The following is a 22,416-nucleotide window of genomic DNA, read 5'->3' as shown; positions in this document are numbered from 1 at the left end:
TCAATGGACATAAGTCTGAGTAAACTCCGGGAGTTGGTAAGGGACAGGGAGGCGTGGCATGCTGCAGTCCACGGGATCACAAAGAGTAGGACACGACTGAGTGACTGAACTGAACTGAATACTTAGTAAGATAGTGGTTATATAAACAGTAGTTACCTAGTAGAATCCCAATAGCCTTTATAACAAAACTGTTTTAAAAATAAACATTGACATAAAGCTTTAATGTTTTACATCTCAAATTTATTTTAAAGTTAAGTGAATCTTTAAGTAAAAATTCAAAATTTTAAAATTATAATAATTTCAAAGTTTCATATAGTTTGATTTTTGAATCAGACATATATTGGAATTTTAAGACAATTTCATAGACAGAAAGAAAGTTGGAAGTTGTTTACCTTGACACATATGGTGTGATTAACCCTATTTGGTTTCCCTGGTATTTTGAATATTTACTGCCAGTTTATTCTGTCCAAATCCTGCTTTTAGGATTGCTAGGATTATACAGAACTGACGCTCAGTAAGTACTTTGCATGTTTAAAAGAGCATTGTATTTTATTTACAAAAATTGTCTAAAAAGAAATCCATCACATTCTTATTATTAATAAAAAACCCTGAATAAGTTACATACACTAACTACATGCATAACTATTACATATTAATTATATATATGTATATGCATACTGTATAGAATCATTTTGTTTGCTGATTTTTCATAACTTTTTCTTTAATCTTTGCTTTCTTTCATATGCTTTGGTTAGCAATACTTGGTAGTTGTTACCATAAAGTGGAAGCAATGAGCCAGATTATTAATATTATATTTCTTTTGGTGGTTTAGGTATAGATTGATGATATATGATGAAACATGATTTACTTCTCAGTGTTAAATAATGGTTTTGAAGCTGGCTCAATGTCCTCAAGGATGGTAAACAGTATAAAACATCTTGCCTAAATAAAATATATATTAGATGTTTCTTTATTCTGTAGGCCTTTCTTGGCCATTCATTCATCCTTTCAAATTTATTAATTAAAAAATATTTGCTTTATTATTAGCTGTGTGTTAGGAAATATGCTGAAGGGATCCACAAAGAACTAACACAGCCCTCACTCTTATTAAATCAATACAAAGTAGATTAAAAGTACAAAACCAGTTCAATACAATTTTTAATGTACAGCCACTCAGAAAACATCTATTGCAAAGATCAAAAATTTAAATACTTAATAGAACTAGACACATAAATAAAAAGTGCCCTGGGTATTAAAACACACACACACACAACACACACACACACACACACACACACACACACACACACACAGCCTTCCTAGGCTATTTCCCCCCACTTTTCATAAAGATATGGATACTACAGAGTTATTTCTTTTCTTCAAGAAATGCAAAAGCACAATAATAACTAACAATGCAAAATCAGCTTCAGTGTCAGCAAGAGAAGAATCGGTGGAGGCTGGGTCTTGTCTGAGATCACACTAACATCTTGTGTGATGAGATCACACACAACACTTAAAGGGGTGATGCTGTAAACACTAGTGGTAAAGACTTCCTGCCTATGCCTGTGAGGGAGACGTAAGAGATCTGAGTTCAATCCTTGGGTCAGGAAGATCCCCTGGAGAAGGAAATGGCAATCCATTCCTGTATCCTTGCCTGGAAAATCCCATGGACAGAAAAGTCTGGCTGGCTACAGTCCATGGAGTCGCAAAGTGTTGGACACGACTGAAACAATTTAGCATGCGTAAACCTGGAAGAATTTCATCTCCATGTTGCTAGATATTCCACTTACTTTCAAAAGGAACTTAGAAATTAGAATTTTCATGTAAAACTCCATATTTCATGGTGTTGGCTTAGAATTAAAAACAAACACACAAACCCAAAGTTTGCCAAGGGTAACAGCTTGGTGGGTCAGATTGAGTCTGTGTTTTTCAACCAGTTTGTAATCTCACTGGATCTTTCTGCTCAAAAATTCTGAAAGATGATTTACTCAGCTTTATAACAAGATACTTTTGAAAATTTCACCAAATTATAATTGGTAGAGACTTCAAAAGCTGTATGTGAAGAAAGAATCCTTTCAGTTGGATTTATTGTACTTGTAACTTGACAGGCAAATGTCATCTTTGTTAGTTTAATATAATCTGATAAATTGTGTAAATGATGGTATCAAAGATTGTTTCTATCCCTGGTTCCTAAGAACAGTGTATTGCCTAATAAAACAAAGTGTCTAACAATCTTCTAAAAAAATTTTTTTTTTCTTTTCTTTATTTTTTTGGTCATATAGCTTGGCTTGCGGGATCTTAGTCCTCCAACCAGGAACTGAACCCAGGCCCCTGGCAGTGCAAGTGTGGAGTCCTAACCACTGGATTGTCAGGGAACTCTTTAATTAGGAATGGAATGAAGGAATGTGCATGAAGGAATATCATGCACAACTGTATTACTTGCACTTGGCATAATTTCAAAAGGTGCAATTCACAAAGACTATGATATCAATGGTGCTCCCATGAAGTTTACAGTTTTTTTTTTTTTTTTGTAATTAATGGTATAGAATGACCCTCTTCTCTAATAATTGCAGAAGTCCCTTGAACAGACCGAATAGATGTGGCTGCTCTTTGCCAACTTATTTTACAGGTATAGTCCAAAGAAATTGAGCAACTTTTCTGATGTCAAAAATGTAAATCAACCGAATCTTTATCCACAATCCTTAAGGAGGCATGGAAAAAAATGATAAACTGATTCTTCACTTCCTGGTTTGAAAAACACTTTCACAGATACCTTTTCTTTGCCAGTTAAATCTCAGTGCATTGGTAATGGAGCACTGGAGACAGAGTGACTCATCATCTGGAGTTTTCTCTTCATTATTCCACTAAAAATGCATTTATCTGAATTGTCTAAGGTTATCAGTACAAGTATATAATTTCCATCATTTCCAATAAAGCTATTTAAATTTCCTCATTTCTGAATAATATCACCTTCTCATGTTTGGATCACCTAATCCACTATTTTCACACTTAACATGAGCATCTATTTTATCACATAAACATGTGTGTATAGTCTCTTTATTTTCATCTCTTCCTACTTCATATTGTACTCTTAATGCAGTACTTCCCATTATACTTTCTAATTTACCCTTGTTATTTTGACATCTCCTGTAAACCTATAATATCCAATATAGTAGTCACAGGAACATGTGTCTATAAAATTTAAAGTTGTTTTTGTTTAGTCACTAAGTCGTGCCTGACTCTTTTGCAACCCCATGGATTGTATCCTCCCCAGTTCCTCTGTCTGTGGGATTTCCCAGGTAAGAATACTAGAGTGGGTAGCGATTTCCTCCTCCAGAGGAGCTTTCTGAACCAGGGATGGAACCCACGTCTCCTGCATTGACAGGCAGACTCTTTACCATCTGAGCCACCAGGGAAGCCCAAATTTATAGTGCGCAAAATTAAAAATTCAGTTCCTTTGTCATACCACATACACTTCAAATACTCGATAGCCACATGTGACTAGAAGTTACTATATTATCTAGTACAGGTATGGAGTATTTTTATTATCACAGAAAGGCCTATTGGACTTGTGTATACTAATTAGCCATCTGTTTTTCCTCAGCTCATGCTTTTTTTCTTCTTGAATTTTTCTCAGGCTACATGAAGGTGGTTTCTTATCCAAATACTGCTTCTGTATAATTTAAAATATGATGACAATGATGCTGCACCTTTGATCTTATAGAGAGACTTCAACTGCAAGGGTTCAATTCAGAATATACCTCCCCTCAAGCAGTGGTATTGGCCCAACAGGAGGAATACTAGATCTTAACATATTTTGTTTGTTTGTTTGTTTGTTTCCAAACATTTTAACATGTCTCACTTTTTTCTCCATTTGCCCAAAACAGTAGATTTATCTAAACACTAACAGGAATTTAATTATTCTTAGATCTATTGACAATTTTAGTCATTAAAAGGAGAAATGATAAGAAAAATATTGCCTCTGCCAATGATAGTTTGATCTTGAGGAACTTTCTAAAGCAATAAGTATATAAGAGGGCCATAATATTTGAACTAATGCAAATGAATGAAAAAATCAGTATTGCCCTTAATGCTTAATTACTTGGTGACAGCTGAGGCTTTTGAACTTTTCATGAACTTTTAATATGAATTAGGGGTTAGTCATAATGTTCAAGCCTCAATGAGATTCATCAACTAAAATATACTTAGGATGAAGGAATTTTTTTTGTAAAACAACTCCCTGTAGGCTAATTTTTAGAAAAGCATGAAATTATAGTAACTGGGCAGAAAACTTACACTTGTAAAAACAAAATATATTTCACACACTGGAAAAATAAGTTGATATACTGGCATTTGTCTCTTAAGAAATTAAGTTTTAAAAATCACCCTCTTTAAGAAGATTTAGTTTAAAAATTCATTAAGCCTTTTAGGCTTTTACCCTTTAGTACAATTTTCTCAAAAAATGAACTTAAAAAATAAAAAAAAAGAAAATGAAGAAAATGCCATAAAACAATTACCAGTCAGAGAACCAAACAAAGAAAAGTGATCAGTATGATAAAGTTATGATGGAGAATAGTACATGGTTTTAAGGGTTTTGAGTCATAAACCATCAGATTTTATGAAGTTCAGTTTTTCATCCACTCATTGATTACAAATACAAGTGTGTTATAGAAGAATTGGTAGAGTACCTGCCTCCTTAGCGGATATGCAAGAGCTTAGAGTACACCTTTATGTCACTGTGAAACTTCTGTGTAAATGTCAACCTATTTAACAAAGATTGGCGAAGGCAAAACGTTTTTTTACAGCCAACACTTACCGTGGAGTACAGAGAAGAAGTGCTGGAGACCAGTGATAATGAAGAGCCATGAACTGAAGAAAGCAAAAAAGAACAAGAGGTAAAATAAGGATTTCTGTTCAGAACCCCCAGGCCTTTACTGAAAAATGAAGAATGGGTGGTTAAGGAAGTAAAAAATTGCATAAGAATCTGAGGACAAGCCTGCTGTTAATTTTTAGAGATCCAAAGGTTGAGCCATGGAAAGGTTCCATACTTGTCCCCTAAAGTACTTCCTCCATCACGTACAGAGAAGAATTGACAAATGCAAGCCCTTCTAGTATGCCAGGCACATACTGCAAACCAGAGCAAGCTCTCACACAATAATTAATCAGAAAATCAAGGACTTCTTAAGTTACTATGAAAGTGTAAACTTATAAAAAAATTTATGTATTTTATTCTATTTCATTTTTTATACAACACAGGTTGATTTTCAGTATTTTTCTCCATATACATTCAGGGAAATAAGCTATTTCAACATTATCTGTGATGAGCTTATTATACTCATTTAAATGAAGTATGGTTTCTTCATAATTTTAGTAATAGAAAAGTACTTATTTCAAGGAGGTGTCTCTTAGAAATTAAGAGTGGAAATTTTATACTGTCTTTTGGGGAGGTGTAGAAAAATATCATCTTGATCAGTTAACAGAATGATTTATTACTTCTGCAAGTCCAAGGTGTTAGGCTCAAAGGAGGATACAATTGTGCTTAATTATACTTGTAGAAAAGTTCTTCCTCTTTTCATGGGATAATATACAGTTATTTCTGCTTATTCATCCATTAAAGAAACATTAGTTGGGTACACACAATGTGACAGGCGCTTGCTAGGTGCTGGGACTATAACACTGAATGTCACAATTCTCAGAGCTCAAAAAGAAATAGAAATACATGTGACTAAAAACAAAATCACAAAGGGGCCACATAGATACTATCGAGAGCAATGTACTGGGTACTAAGCAAGCCCCAGGGGCGCTCACACCTGGTCTGGAGAGGTCTAGGAGAGCAGGTGGGATGATAATAAAGCGATGAATTTGAGAGCTATAAGGTCAGATTATTTATCCACATAAAGGAAGGCCAGAATTTCCAAGCATATAAACAGTATTCTCTCTGCCAGGGAAACACCATAGAAAGCCATGAGCATGTTTAGTACATCATTTTTCCAGTATTTTTTTTTTTTATAAAAGGCCTATCTGTGAAGAGAGAGGTAGAACCATTTTAGAAATGCAACGACTTTACATTTCAGCTTTGTTATATTTTGTCTACATCTGCAGCTATCAGGAGGCTCTCAGGGTAGAATTCACTATCTGTCACAGTGAATTCAGTGGTTTGGTTAATATCGCAAAAGGCAGTGGCAACTGCAGTCAACTGATTTAGTAATCACCTGGTAAATAAACATACTACAACGATGACCTGAAGACCATCAATTTTCACAGCTGCGTCAATTTTAGTCAGAAGATGCTTTAAATAAGAAGGTAGGAAGGGGAAAAATAAAGGAACAGAATTGCTCTTTACTGTGTTTTCATCCTTAGAAATTACAGACGCAGAAATCGGACGTAACAAAGTTATGAAACTTTCTCAAGTTTATACCACAAAGAGACAGATGACCAGTATGTTTCAAGATCGAGTCTTTTCTGTTATAGAAACTTACTAAGCTCAGGATAGTATAGCTGACTGCCTCTGATTTTATTCTAAGGAATTTGGACTTCGATGTTTACCTTTGTTTTATTCTTAACGAAAAGTGCTTTATAAAATGTGTGTCAAAACCAATACAATATTGTAAAGTAATTAACCTCCAATTAAAATAAATAAATTTATATAAAAAATAAAATGTGTGTCACAATTTTACGTTGTGAGCATTTAAAAACAAATTCATTAAATCAAAGAGGAAAATCTCTCAAATATTATTATCAAATTTCACATTTGGGGTTATACAGTTTAGAAAATTATATACATTGGAAAATCAATTAAGCCTCTTGAGCTTTTCAAAGAGTATTTGTTATAAAGTGCTCATGTAGAATTTTACAATGATAAAGACACTTATTAGGTCAGGTGAGAATTTTAATGTGACAGATAAAGGAAATATAACTTATAAAGCAAAATGTAGGTGTATTAGGAATTCTTAAATGAAATGATAATAAAAACTAACACCAGAGGGAGTTTCTGAGAATAAAAGTTGGCAGCATGTGCTTGTTTCATATGAGGATTTTTTCTGGTGTATGTATCTTTTGTGGTTTTTAACCAATGTGTCAAATGAAACATTCACTTTGATATTTGGCAAACCAAAGCAAATAGTCTCTAAAATTGCCCAGGTTTGTGTAGGAGGACACGAGATTTATTCTGAACTGTTCTATAGCCAAGTATTAATCTAAACTATGTCTGTCATATTTCCAAATGCATAACGAAACAGAAGGTAATACAGACTAAAATGTCTTCAAGTTTCAGGGCTCCCGAAATGGAACTAGCCTACTTGATTTACTCTTGAAGGCATTCTTTTGACATGAGTGATATGATAGCTTTCAGGTCTGAGTTAACCAGCTTCATCCTTATTTCCCCCACGCCTACCTTCTTCCATGCTGTCCCTGAATGAGCCTGAATGACTGATGGCCCGTGGCCTCTCCTCCAGAGACGTGGCGCTCCCACAAAGCTGGGAGTCGTCATAGAGATCGAAGGACGAGTCTTGGGCTGGGATGCTGTTTGAGCGCATCATGCTGGGCCCAGGAAGGTTAAACTGAGAAAGATTGGTTGGGCTCACTGGAAAACAAAGTGCACACAGCCCATTATTCCGGGGCTTGGAAGTTTGCCTCTGAAATTTTCAATAGCAGTTACAGTGGAGTCCCTCTTTTCTCTAGCACTTTCATGGGAAGCAGCATGTCAATTTCTAAAGCAATATTAAACAAAACCATCAAGTCACCTCTACTGTTTTTTCCTAGAAATGATATGGTATTTTCTGCTGCCCATTATGAAGAAAAAATTGTCTTCCTAGAGTCTGAACATTTATTTTTCGAGAAAAAGAAATCTAAATTTTCTAGGAAAACGTGTATGAAGCTTCCAACCAAAGACTTTCAGTCAGTTTGAGTTCTAAATTTTTGTCAGTTCATAATCAGAACTATCACTATTGTCAGAGTTAGGTTATAATAAAGAAAAATAAAAATGAAATATAATGTAAGGTACATGGTTATCCACAGCTCATTGTGACGTTAATCACTTAAAACTACTTTCCATTGTATCTAAGATGAGAATGTCACAGTGAGACTGTCAAAAGTCACAAACTTGTATTTCTCAAGCAATACCTTAAGTCTGTAATTTGAAACATGAATTTATTTACCCAGTGCCTACTGCCAAATAGTCCTAATAACATTCAAGTTTTTAGGCCAACTAATTGTCATTAATTTAAAGAAATATGTGGTTGACTGAATTGGAAAACAATATTGCTTTAAATTTGGAATAAAAGCAAAACAGAAAAATTAAGATATATATTTATCATAAATGCTCATAATTAAGAAATACAAGTTGTTATAGACATATGAGGAAGCAGGCAGGAGACATTTAAGATATGAAAAGAATGGCTGAGTACTTTCAAAATCTTGGAGAATTTATGTCTTTGGCTTAGAACTGGTCTGATAAATTTTCAAAACTTGTTATTTCTTTTCTTTGACACAGGCACTACATTTCTTAATGTAATTGCTGAATCTCAGAACAATGTAAAATATGGGGCATATATACTATGAGATAACTTTAGAAGACTGTCTCTTATTTGCCAGGTACTATGCTGGAAATTTTACAGGTATTAAGGAATCTGATAGAGCTAGTTGTGAACTGAAGTAAAATAAGACCAAGAAAAGTAACTTAAGACTTAGAATTATATCTATGTGTGCATATGTGACATATAATAATGAAAGAAAGAAACTTTGGATTTGCAAAGTCCCCAACCCACTGGAAGAAGGGAAGAAAGGGTGGAAAGTAGGGGGGCGGGGGAGAAAGAAAGGAGAGAGAGAGTAGAAGTTAAAGAAAGATCTTTCAGGTACATTCCTTCAGTCAGCAGTGACAAGTCAGTGATTGCTAAAGACAACCAACAGATACCCCAAAGGACATTCTAGACTCGAATGTGTGTGTTTAAGGTGTCTGAACGGGAGTAAATCTTACTATCTTAGGTTCACAGTATGAATTGACTTTTTGCTAAATGAATGAGGTACTGAATACATTTGCAAGTGCATCATTTTAATACATATATATGTAGAGAGAGAGAGGTTAGAAACACACTTCATTCACTGACTTTGTGCAAATTCTTACAAAATGGTTGCAGATATATCCAGGTAAAGTCTCCTTATATAATTTCAAAACATAACATTTAGCTCATTCAAAATGAAATAGTAATGAGGACTAGGACAGATTTCAAAAGGAATGGTTTGGAGTGAGAAGGATGGGACAAATTGAGAGAGTAGCACTGACATATATACACTACTGCCGCTGCTGCTAAGTCGCTTCCATCGTGTCTGACTCTGTGCGACCCCATAGATGGCAGCCCACCAGGCTCCCCCGTCCCTGGGATTTTCCAGACAAGAACACTGGAGTGGGTTGCCATTTCCTTCTCCAATGCATGAAAGTGAAAAGTGAAAGTGAAGTCGCTCAGCGGTGTCCGACTCTTAGCGACCCCATGGACTACAGCCTACCAGGCTCCTCCGTCCATGGGATTTTCCAGGCAAGAGGACTGGAGTGGGGTGCCATTGCCTTCTCCGCATAGATACACTATCATGTGTAAAATAGCTAGCTAGGGGAAAGTTGTTGTAGAGGAGAAGGCTCAGCTCAGTGCTCTGTGGTGACCTAGACGGGTGGGATGGGGGTGACTAGGAGGAAGGCTCAAGAGGGAGGGGATGCATGTACACATGTAATCGACTTACTTTGTTGTACAGCAGAAACACAGCGTTATAAAGCAGTTATACTCTGATGTTAAAAATGACATAGGGATAGTAGCTGGCTTTGGGGGAAGCATGGATTGTGGCTGGGTTGCTAGATGGGTGGAAGGGAATTTCTGAGGTGTTGAGAATGTCCTGTCTTGACCAGAATGAGAGCTGCATGCATGTTCACTTGGAAATATTCATTAAACTGTGCTTTATATTTTAAAAATAAAAGGAATATGGGTATTTAGAAGCATTTCTGATAGGTTCTCCATTGGAAATATATTCATTCTATTTAAGAATGTTCAGTTAGTTAAATCTATAGCAGGTTTGCTTTTTTGTTACCATGGTTGAATAGAAAGATCAATATAGCAAGATCTCTGGTTTCAAGAGTGACCTCTAGAGGAGGTGACTGAGAGGTAGACAAATTAACAACATAAAAGAGACAGAGAAAAGCTATGTAATGGGAGACAAAAGTATGATGGACAGAGAATTTCTGTAATGGGACACAAATTAGTACAGGGCATGTAGTGGTAGCTTTGCTTTCTACTTGCTTTAGGCAAATATTTCCATATCTACCCTTCAGTTTCTTCATAAATTAAAAAAAAAAATGAAATAAATGGACTCTAAGATCCATTTAAAGCCAGGGAACATATAAACATTTCTAATAAGCAAGATATAGGTGTGACAAGATATTATGGAAAAAGAGGGCTACTGGCTTTGCCTTAAATTATATATCATACTAACATCACTGTTTTTATTAAATTATATGTCGATTAAATTATATGTGATGATCTGAGAACAGGAACTGACAGAAAGATGGAGTGGGTTTTTAAATACAGCAAGTGACTCCAGACTTTGCTGCCGTAGACATGTTAGCTAATGAGTTTATGATATTTTTCTAATAAAAGCTGTCATATGCAACCTACTTTTATTTTTTAAAATCTGGGAATATAACTATGAACTAGGTGGAGATTCAGAAAATGTTTATTTGATCATTTAAAGAACTTTAAAAGTGGAATATATCTAGATATAGGTAGTTTGTCATTGGTCGGTTTAGAGAAGCTAGAGCTGTCACAGGAACCTGCATAACAGATTCAAATTGAATCAGATGTAGGTTTCTTCCAACTGTGAGATCCTACTCTTCCTTGAGTATAGAAGAAAAGGCTTAATCCTGAATGGCTTAAGGGTGAATATGGAGAGGGAGTAGAAGGGCATTCAAGGTGTAGGGAGCTTTGGGAGTAAATGCAAAGAAACTTCCCATACAAAGGTATTTAAACATCACTCTATGTGAAAGTGAAAGTCACTCAATCCTGTCTGACTCTTTGCGACCCCATGGACAGTAGCCTGCCAGCCTCCTTTGTCCATGGAATTCTCCAGGCCAGAATACTGGTGTGGGTAGCCATTCCTTTCTCCAGGGATTGAAGCCAGGTCTCTTGCATTGCAGATGGATTCTTTACTGTCTGATCCCATCAAATATGTAGACTTTGAAAGTGACATGTTGATAGTAATGCTTCTACAGGGTAACCCTTGAGGCAAGGTGAAAAAGAATCTGAGCAACTGTCATCACCCATGGGACTATGACAATGTCTCACTAGGTTATGGGATGCCTCACAAGGACTGTGACCAATAGTAAATAAAATTGTATCCAATAATAATCTGTTTATGTAAGTTATATTCTGTAATGCTTTCTTGGAGAGGAATGATTTCTATTATAGCTATCATGCCAGAAACCATATACAAACCAGAGCTGACTTCGGCAGTAGCTCACAGTAGTCTACTAATAATGACATAATCGTAGTGACCTTAAATTTCTAATGTTTATTTTTTATATGTGATTTTTACAGTAATATCTCCACAAATTCTATATACAATATTAATATTTTTAGTGGGTAAGAATAAAAAGCATGGTTACTGCAACTCTTAAGTGTTTGTAATAATCACTTATCTTAGTGATTATTCAAAAAAATGATCAAATTGAAAACAAGTGATTACTAAAGTAAAATGTAGAACAATGCTACCCATATTCAAGTTACAGTGTTACATTGGATATATTTTTAAAATTTAATAATAAAGTAATTTTTACTTATGATTGCATTTTAATAGTATCCGCTCTCTTGCCTAATAAATGTGAGTTCCAGTGGTCTGGAAACACAACCAAAAGTCTTCAAAAGCAATTTTCATGGTTTTGAAACTAGTTATTTTGTCTTCTCTTGTAAAATAATACAGCATATCTGATATGAACCCACATACCCACTTATAAAATACAGGAGGCACATACAAGTGTGTGGATATGTATGGGAAGAACTTCCTTCATAAGTCCCAGTGTGTGAACACTTTGAGAGGTATGAAAGTAGAGATAGTAAGATCTATTTGAAACCTACTGCAATTCTCTGCTAGTGTAAGACATCTCTTTCTAATAAAAACGATGATGTAGCAGAGTCTACCAAGTCTGGTACTCTATCTCTCGTCTCTTTGCATATGTTCATCATTCCTTACAATATAACCTAAGTATTATGAATCTATTTAATACATGAGAAAATTGAAGTTAAATGACTGCTAATATCAGACACAGTAAGTAGTGAGTTTTTTCCTTCTCAACAAAAAATGGGATTGATTGAATCAAAATAATAACAATGGAAAAATAATGGAGTAAGGATTCACATATTCAGATTAACGTCAATTAATGAAAAGATTGACAGGAGGGAGCCGTGAGATACCCAGCAAATTCAGCAAACTAGGTGACATGGGTTTGATTTCAATATTGTGCAATATCAGATTTTGTTTCATATGTCTATGACTCTACAAAAACATTTCCATTTCATTTTTTGAAATCAAAGTTTTAAGCTTCCTGTTGCTTTTTATAAGTACAACTCAAAAGTAAAAGTTTTACCATCCTTCGCCATTATGGGACAAAGAAATCTCATCACTGTGTAGGTTCATCAGTAAAAATTTGGTGTTGGATATACATTCACTAGTATGTATAGAACGATAACCTAAATAACTGTTTTTCATTGTCATAATCTCTATAGCAAAACAGTTATAATAGAAGAGAAATAGCCTTGACTATCCCAGCAGGGGGCAAGTTTGAAAAGTCCAAATTATTAAGGAATTTGGACATTCTCCAAATGTCTATTCTCCAGAATATTGGAGATTCTCCAATAATGGACATTCTCCAGAATGTACTATTCATTCTGTTGGTCTATCATTACACAAAAAACCTCAAGTGAAAAAAATAATGTGACTATTTTATACATGACTTTATAGAAGAGACATCTATTTTTAAAAGCAATGGATCTGTTCAATGATAACTGGCATATTTAGGCTTTCATTATTTTGTCACATTCCCTTGTGTTTTCTGTGATGTTTGTGCAAATAATTTTATATTTTGTAAAAAGTTATGCTAAACACAAAGTAATCCAGTGGTTCAAATAATCATTTCTTTTCATTGCCTTCATCCAAAAATGTTCACAGGGTATTATCTTAATAGGAATTCTCATATGCATTTTAAGGAGAGTTTTAACTTTAAAATGAAGATGTGACTATGGAGTCATGGAATTATATTTTTTCTTCTTCTTAATTATTTCTATTTTCTTTTTCTTCTACAAAATGATAATTAATTTTCTTATAAGAATTAAAAAATTTAAACAGAAAAGAAGGAGGGGTTTTACTGGTTTCTAAGAGGACTCTGAGAAAACTCCTAGGTTTAAGGTCAGGTGTTCTGGCATCAGTTACTATCTCTGCCCCTTAAGATTAGTGATTTTTTTTTTTTTTAAGTCAAAAAAATCTCTTTTTGCCTCTGGATCTTAGGATATAAAATAACAACAGTATTAACTATGTCAACTGGTTGTCAAGAGAAATAAACTGTGTAATGCTTGGGAATTATTTGGGGGGTTGTAAATGTACAAATAAAAGGCAATGTTAAGGTGTCTATCTCCTTTTTAAATTAGCAATCCTTGTGAACGTATCCCAGGGTTCCTGGGAGAGTAGATGGTAAAAGGAACAAGATGAAATGGATGGTTTAGAAGATTTTACCCAAGTTGGAAAAGTGATATTTTCCTGTTGCAGAAGATGACATGGCAGAAGGGGACACCAGGGGTGACTGGTTGCCAGTATCCTGCAGCCCTCCAGTAGAATGGGAGCGTAACCACTCTTTGCCTTCCTCTTGGTTGGCCTGCCGAGACGATGGGGTGTATCTGCAAAACAGCACAGCTAAGACACTTCAGCACATCTGCAAGGGCAAGGCAATATCAGGACGAGAAAACAACTGAGAGGAGCTTACTATTCAGACTGAACAACATTCTCAAACAGATTGAATTTAATTATAATTGCTTAGTTCTTCCAGATGATTTGACACCATCTGTTTGAATCTCACAGGAAAAAAAAATAAAGGATTTTGAAAAGAAAATTATGTTCCTGTGAGATATGTGGTTGAAAATCATAAGCAACGAGCAGACAGCCAGGTTAATTGAGAAGGGCACAAAGCATGGTGTTTAGAAGGGCGTGAAGAGGGTGAAAACAGAAAGTAAATATGGTAGACAGTAGTTGTCCAGAGCCAAAGGAATTGGAGGGATGGTCACAATAAGACACAGGAAGCAGAACACAAAAGACAGATCTTTTTTAAAGGAAAGGGAAAACATTTATTTGGTTAAAAATGCCACTTGACACCATGTCTGGATTTTTTTTTGTTTTTAATGGAAAGAGAAATAAACTTCCTTTATTAGAAAATAAATTTCTGGAACAAAATCTTAAAATGGAATATTTACAAACTGTTTGCTCTTGCTAAGAAACTGGAGAGAAGGAAGATAATAGATAAAGATCTAATAGGCCAGTATTCACTTTCGCCAGAGTAAGTAAATTCTTAGTTCCAAATAGCAGTCAACTTATCATGTTCATATAGTATCATATCTCTAGTAATAGTTCATTCCATATCTTCTCATTAGATAGAAGTGTACAGTAAAAGATAGCCATGCATTAAATTTTCATTTTATATTTTTATGAACTTAATAATTATTTTGATATTATTATGAAATACTAGCCTAATTTATGTCTGTACTGATTTGATAGATATCAGCACTTCTGAAAAACAGGAAAAAAAGCTCTTCTGAGTTTTTACCAGAAGGATTTCTTAAAAATTATCCCTTAATTACACTATTTGTCCTCTGATGATGAAAATAACTTTTCTTTGATTCAAATTAGAGCATCCTTCAATCTTTCAACATTCATTTGGCCACATGTGCAGACTATAGGGGTCGAGGCTTTTGTAGGCATATGCCTCCAAGATACAAACATTAGGGAAACTGATTTTATTCTTCAGAAGTGAGCTCTGAATTCTACTAAAATTGCTGCCCCCCAAATAATGTCTTTTACATCACATTTAATTTACTGGGTTTCGGCCTCTACCAAAAACTTCTACCTGAGGGCCATCTCACCAACTCCTTAGGCCAGAGGAAACCTCAGGATAAGAGTGAGTTGACCCTTGATGTCAGGTGCTTCTTTGCAAAGAAAGAAAGAAAGAGGCAGAGAGACAGCACACAACGTTTACGTAACAACAGAGAAGCAGCGACTGTGCTGAGAGAAATATATACCTTAGTCCCTTTTTGGGTAGTGTATTTCTGTCAAGCTGCATGCTGTTAAAACAAAGAAAACCCCTAAGGACATAATGTAAACAAACCTTCCAAACTATACATCCAACATCAATGACTCTGTTTGAAATCTGTTACACAAAATAAGGTTTTCTTTTTTTGTAAAAACATATTTAATGCTTAACTCATTGGAAAAGGCCAACCAAAGATTTCACTGTTGTAACTCATTCAATGATAACTTAGTGACAGGTCTATTTGAAGAATGATTAAGTTATATATTAACATACTTCTCCTCTAGATTCTATTTACCTAGTGCTACGGTAGGTTTTCCTTCCCCATGCAAATGACTAGATTTCTGCTATGATTTCACATGGAAGAGAATCATAGAGGAGGAATGAGAAAGATCTCTGCCTAAGTTAAAGTGGCATGTTCCAACAGACAGAGATGTAATAAATCCCCTTTCAATACTTATTTTTTGTATTTAAATGATCTTTAGTAAAAATAAAGGCAGATATATTCCTATTCACAGAAAAGAAGAGAAATATATAACTGCTTGAAATGTAATCCTTCTAGCGTCATTTATTTAAATATTTTAATACAATTAAACTATGCTATCTTTTCAAATTATAAATTGGAGGTTTAAAAGGCTATGAGTTTTCAACGTCTATTTTAAAGAATTCTCAATTGGTCCTAAAAAGGGAAGAAAGAATGTGTCTGGAGAAAATGAGAAGTGGCCTCCCTAAAAATAGAGGAAGAGGGTGTCAAGAATTAAGTGGGACGAGTCAAGGAATTTCTGTTATAATCTCCGGCATATGGATAACCAAATAATAAAATTAATTTGGATTTTCAGGATGATATCTGTTTCATTAAACTTCAAATGTCAAAATTGAATACACAGGATATGCACATGAGGATGATATAACATGAATGCCAACACGATGACTTGAAATTAATCACTAAAAATCAAAGCTAAAATGTTTTCTTCTATGGGTACTCCATTAATTAGCACTGCAATAGAAAGCATCCAAAGGCATTATCTTCTTTTACTTTATGTACTGGGAATGCCCAAATAGGGTAATCGCACAATTATGTAGCGGCCAATTCTAGTGTGTATCTTGACTCTAGATGTATTCTGAGTACATCTGTATTTTTAGTACAACAGAAAGGAATCATACTGAACAACTACACGAGCACTCTAAATATACACTACAACATGCTGAAGCACTGATAGCGTCGTAAGCTATTTTAAAGATTATCTCTTTCATATGTATGAATTTATTAAATTTTAACATCACAGAGAACAGTGAAAATAGGCATTGTTTTGCCCATGTTATTAACTGTGTAAACATTATGTGTTTGTATTGTACAGAGAATTTAATGAAAGGAAAATCAGAAAATAAGTTTACCAATAAAAGTTAAAATTTCAAGTAGAAATATCTGTTTGAACCTGGATATTAATGATTTTATAAGATAGACACTTATCACAAACGCTGAAAGGCTAAAAACTCTTACGTCTGCAGGAGCCAAGAGGGCAATGGGAATAAATGAAGTAGAAATGTTAACAGTCTGAAGAGGACAGGCAGTGTTTGTCTGAAGCCAGTAAATGTGGTACAGGATTTTAAAGGCAGGGTAGCTGGATCTGACAGTAAAAAACAAGCCAGACGTTTTTAAAGTTGGCTACAACTTTAAATTTTTTAAGGTTTGCTTTGGTCACAAAAAACAAAATGTACAAAACAAATGTGAACTAATTATAGCCAAGGGCTGCTCTGATCTAGAACAATTAGAGGAGAAAACTGTTATATTTTAAATAATTTGTTTATGATACTTTAATGAGAAATTTAGACCAAAATTAAAATCTATGTGAAAGCTATTTCTTTAATAGTATTAGAATAATAAATACCAATAAAGTCTTCTGAAATTGTAGATCAACAGGAAAGTCATTAACTTACATACATCTCTATTGTATCTTTCTAATCACTTTGTCTAAAATATTTAGACTTTGGCACATCTATTTGGCTTCCTTAGTGTTCCCAACATTATGTGGACTATGTAATTAAGCCAGGGTCTCTGATAGGATCTAATTTTCTCTTCGAGGGATCATATAGTTCTTGGGTGTACTTTAAAGGATTAGAATGGATTGCTGGTTGCTTGCAATTTTGTTCACAAGAAAAAAAAGTACAACTTCTTATATCAAAAATTATTTCAATCAAGTAATTTATTGGAAGAAACTAGTTAATGTTTATATTGTATACCATAACTATGAAGATAATTTGCTTTTTCACAGTTTAATAGTCATGAATATATCTTACTAAGAATAAAAGGTAAAAATTTCATCTCTTCAAAATTAGCTTTAAAATTTAGTTTAGAAAAATTATTTATCTATTTATACCAGAACACATCCATCCGCAAAACTGGTCTATTTGAAGACTGAAAACCAAGTTTAAAAAGATTTGTTTAAAGGGAATAATTAACTGTATATTTGTCAGTGTATTTCCATAGTTAAATATATATATATATATATATATATATACTGACTTCTGCTAGAATACAGATCAAAGTAAAATATTAACACCGCATTTATATTGCAGCTATGAAACTCAGCAATATTATCAACTAGATTTGTTTTAGAGTTACTTGGTTACAAATAATTACTTGACCACTTTCCTGTGTTTTAATGTATGAATGCCAAAGAAATGAGTTGATGGCTAAATGGTCAACTTGTGGTCATATTCATGATAAAAATAATCAGTATTTTGGAAGGTGAGTATTGTTAACAAATAACCTGTTTGCAGTGTGCTATGTTTGAGGTGATACGTCATCATCAACAATAGACTGAATAAAAGTTTGTGAAAGTTATCAGGCATTTTCAGTGACCTGTGGCACTTTCACAAATAACACAATTAAGATATACAGCCAAGGGCATTTCTGAAAACTTTAGGTGTGCCAAGAAACAAACAGCATTAAGTTCATCAGGGAAAACCAGGCAGGTTTAAGATACATTCCTGGGGAAAAGAGTCAGTACCAAAATATCTGAGAAAGGATTTTTTTAGGGAGGAGAATCCAGAGTCTTCTTGGCCAACAGAGATGCTTTATCTTAAGTATATTAGGTAAGGAATGCCTTCGTATGGTCATTTTAAGTTTAAAGGAAAACTAATTAATTGAATCAGTGAGAAATATCTTGTAATGTAGTTTAAAAAGGGCCTAATAAAAATGTCACTAGAGTTGTAATTTTGTCTAAGAATTCGTATCTGACAACTGATCTTTTTTTTTTTTTTCCAATTCAACTAGGATTCCTAGCTATCCATTTGCTATTTTTCCAAAGAAATGCTAATAAAGCCACCTGAACATTTCACTCTGAGCATAATTGTAGAATCCATTTAGATTTGATCTTTAAATATGCTTAAATCATCCTAAGAAGCTGTGTTGTCCTGGAGCTCAAGCTAAATCATTGCTGTGTCCTTGAGAAAACATCATTCAATACATAAAAACACGCTTTGAATTTTATTTAAATTGGCTAGTGGGTGTATATGTATGCATCATACCAAGAAACTAACTAATCCATTTTTTATGGATTCTTAATGGTTTTCACCTTCTGCAAATGTGGTAGTAACACCAAATAAAAGGCCCAGTATCAACAATCCGACATCCCTTTGCAAAGTGGCACTCTCACTGAAATTTAAAAAAAAAAACAAAACAAAACTGAATGCAGGGTAGGGGTAGGTACAGTGTGGGAAGGAGGGAGGTGAAGACTTCAGCAAGGCCTCCAGGAGAGCTCACCTTTCTGAGAGAGTAGATCTCACACTACCAGTTCTCATGAGCAGGCTCTGCACCTCGTGAGTGCCTGTGGTCAGTCCAGACAGGGAGCCATGGTGGCTGAGGGGGAGGTCAATGGACTCAGAGCTCGTATGGAGGCTAGTCATGGACTGGTAACTCGGAGTGTCCTTGCTGCCAGCAGAGGAACTGCTCAGATTGGCAGCCCACACGAGACCACCTGATGTGAAAGAGTGAACCGATGCTGGGCTGGACGCCAATGAGTGGCTTAAGCTTATAACGTCTGCAGTGAGGTCTGAGGGTTTATTGAAGAGAGGGCTGCTGCTGCCACTGAGCCCACCAGCACTGCCCAGGCTGCCCGTACCAGACGACGGCGACTCCAGACTGCCTTGCCGCGCTAGTGTGGTACTGGGACTGGACATTACAGAGGAGGATTTCACACCCTCAGTATTAGGTGCGGAGGCAGGTTTGCCACCTGCCTTGGCACCAAACAACCTAAAAGAAAAACAAATAACAACTTCAGTTGTTCCGAGAAACTAACATCCACATTGAATACTTAGGGTTATAGTACATAGAGCCAAGCGTGCTCCGGTGGACGGGCCACCGAGCACTTCCTGTCTCTATGTTAATGAACTTGATAAGCTTGAACTTCCTAATCTCTCTCTCATATTGCCTTAGGGGTAAACTGGTACTGAGCTGCCATCCCATTGATGGGGCAATGTGGGCCACACAGAAGGAAGGATAAGCCAAACATCAAAGGCCCTGGGGTCCGCAGTTAAGTGATCATGAGAGTTTTTTGCAAAATTAAGTAGTTTGCATATACTTGCTGCCTATTTATAGAACCATTATAATGAAACAACTTCTATGCATTTGGTATATAATATTAAATTATTTTTCTTTTCTTTTTTTTTTTCCTTCATGTTGTCGGCTTATTCAAAATCTAGAAGGAATGCTTAAGGCAAAGTTTAGGAGGCTGTGTTGTATGGCCGGGGGCCTAAGTGACTGTCAGAGAGGAGTTGGTTAGAAACAATATTGGATACTGTCGGCAACATGTCAGTATGTCTGCAGTTTCCCCAAGAAAGGCCAAAGGGTCAGATGTCAGTTGCCAGTGCTATTCCAATACATATTTATAATAGTGATTTGAAACGTGGTTGGTGCTAAATTAGATGTTGGAGTTTCTTCAGAAAACATTTTAGTTTTGTAAATGAAGCAGATGACATAATTGAATTTATGTAAATATGGAAATAAAGTGTGATATGAAAAATGACATAATGATCTCTAATTAAGTTGCAATGAAATCGTTATTTCCTATAGTGAAATATGATGAATAAGAGAAATTGTTTCATAGGTAATGGGCCACTGGAGGGCACTATTGGCTTTTACTTAAGCAACGGAAATATTTACTCTCACTACGAGTGATTACACTTTCCAATGAGAATCAACATTTCAAAACACCACTTCTTCAGGATTAATAAACAATCATGTATCTGAGATTACTGAAATGTAAAAGTAAATGTTTCAAGACACTCTATTTCCCAGATATCAAGGCTCTTGGTTTAGTCAGTATAATAAAAGCAAACATTAAAAACACTAAACATAATCATGTAATGCATTATAAATGGACTATAAATCATATTCTATCATTTCATAGATGAGGGAACAGACCCAGAATAATTTAACTGTATGTCCTAAATCTTTACCTGTATGTATTTTCCTGCCACTTAAAACACATCAGTATTTAAAAACACTGATATTGGGAAGGAGAACTCCATTTACTGAATATCAAAGACAATCCCCATGCAGAAACCAAGTCCTATAGGTTATGCAAGTCATATCAATGAAAGCTGATGATGAGTTAGAAAACCTAGCACATTTCTTAGTTATAATCCTATACCAAGTATCTAAAGGTTTTCAAATTCTGTCAATCATATCATACCTTGACTTTCATTAAGATTTCAGGATATGGTGCTACATAAATTGGTCTATTGTGATCCAGTACTGTATAAGGAACACAACTTCATCTATGTTCATGATTAGCATCAGCTCATTAAGAGCCAACAAGATAATAAACACTAGAAATGGATACCAATCGTCATAAAGATCTATTTTATTATTAACTGTGTAAAGATGAAAATCTATTACAAGCTACTATTTCATCACTCCCCCTAGGTACTACCATCTGCTTTTACTCACAAATGCTCTTTGTTTTGCTGTGACAATAGTGAACCTGCAAAGTTGGATCATTTCTCAAAATGAGCAATATTTTTCCACTAGCTATTTATAGCATTGGCTTCTGAAAACCCATTGTACTCAGAAACTGACTAAGTGTAAGTTATATACATCATACACTGAGGCTATATACATATATATAAGCATGGAGGATACACATCTTCTATAGGACAGGCTATGGGACACACAAATATCCTAAGATAAAGCATTATATGTCGTCCCAGCACCATTTTACGCTTTCTTACCTTCGAAATGTTGGTGAGGCAATGTCAGGGTACTTGGACCCTGGCTGCCTGAGCCCTTGTGTCCCACAGGCACTAGCAGATGTGGGGCTGGACTTGGGGGAACCTGACAAAGAAACGCTCTCTGAATCTGAGACTGCAACCTTTTCTTTCTCCTTGTCTGTCTGGTTGACCGTGACGGGACTCGAGCGCCCTGAGCCGATCTTCGTGGGTTCTCTCAGTTTCGAGGTGGTGGCACCAGCTGACTTGCTGCTGACGTTGGAATCGATACTGCTGGTGCTGGATCTGTGGCCGCCTCGGCCGGGAATGCCACTGGTGCTGGATTTGGACGGGCGGGGCAAGCTGCGGTACTGCAGGGAGGTTTTGGTGCTAACGTGCAGCCCAACATCGTCCTGATTCTGTGACCCATCCAAGCTGGTTTTCCTCCCTGCGTTTGACTTCCCACCAATGGCAGCAGATTTGGGGATTTTACCCAGTGTGGCTGAACCGCTTGTTATGGTGGCTCCACTGCTAGTGATCATAGCAGAGGACCCGACTCCACTTGGCTTCTTAAATCCAAAAGAGCCAGTGGCCGTTGATCTTCCAATGCCCGAGGGGGGCTTTTTCCCCTCATCTCCACTGCTCTTTCCTGCATCTGATGGAGATCTCTGTAGAGATGATCCTTTCAGGGGACTTTTTCCTTTCTCAGAAGCTTTGGCATCATCGGTTTTACCTAATGAGTGAGAAATATACACATTTATGTGCCTGCACATTGTGATTTCACAATATTTCTTTCAACAGAGTGCAAAATGTGAATACATCTGTGTGCGTGCTTAGTTGCTCAGTCGTGTCTGACTCTTTGCGACCCCATGGACCGTGGCCCA

At 35.6% G+C, this 22,416-nt stretch overlaps 1 protein-coding gene across 7 annotated transcripts in view; it reads right to left on the bottom strand.

Annotated features, from left to right (window-relative positions):
* Positions 1-22,416, bottom strand: part of NAV3 (neuron navigator 3) — an 893,819-nt gene that overhangs the window by 78,124 nt on the left and 793,279 nt on the right. For 5 of the 7 annotated variants that reach the window (XM_059886494.1, XM_059886491.1, XM_059886493.1 and 2 more), the window contains 6 exons: positions 21,557-22,265; positions 19,089-19,577; positions 15,315-15,356; positions 13,762-13,922; positions 7,394-7,582; positions 4,817-4,869 (listed from right to left, as the gene is read on the bottom strand). In XM_059886494.1, coding sequence (XP_059742477.1) covers positions 4,817-4,869; positions 7,394-7,582; positions 13,762-13,922; positions 15,315-15,356; positions 19,089-19,577; positions 21,557-22,265 — 1,643 coding nt within the window. The remainder of the gene's footprint in view (positions 1-4,816; positions 4,870-7,393; positions 7,583-13,761; positions 13,923-15,314; positions 15,357-19,088; positions 19,578-21,556; positions 22,266-22,416) is intronic. The other 2 variants (XM_059886495.1, XM_059886492.1) reach the window with 2 other exon arrangements.

Source organism: Bos taurus, chromosome 5, assembly GCF_002263795.3.
Source record: "Bos taurus isolate L1 Dominette 01449 registration number 42190680 breed Hereford chromosome 5, ARS-UCD2.0, whole genome shotgun sequence".
NCBI lineage: Eukaryota > Metazoa > Chordata > Mammalia > Artiodactyla > Bovidae > Bos > Bos taurus.
The sequence above is the reverse complement of the archived record's forward strand: the minus strand, read 5'-3'. Positions and strand labels throughout refer to the sequence as shown.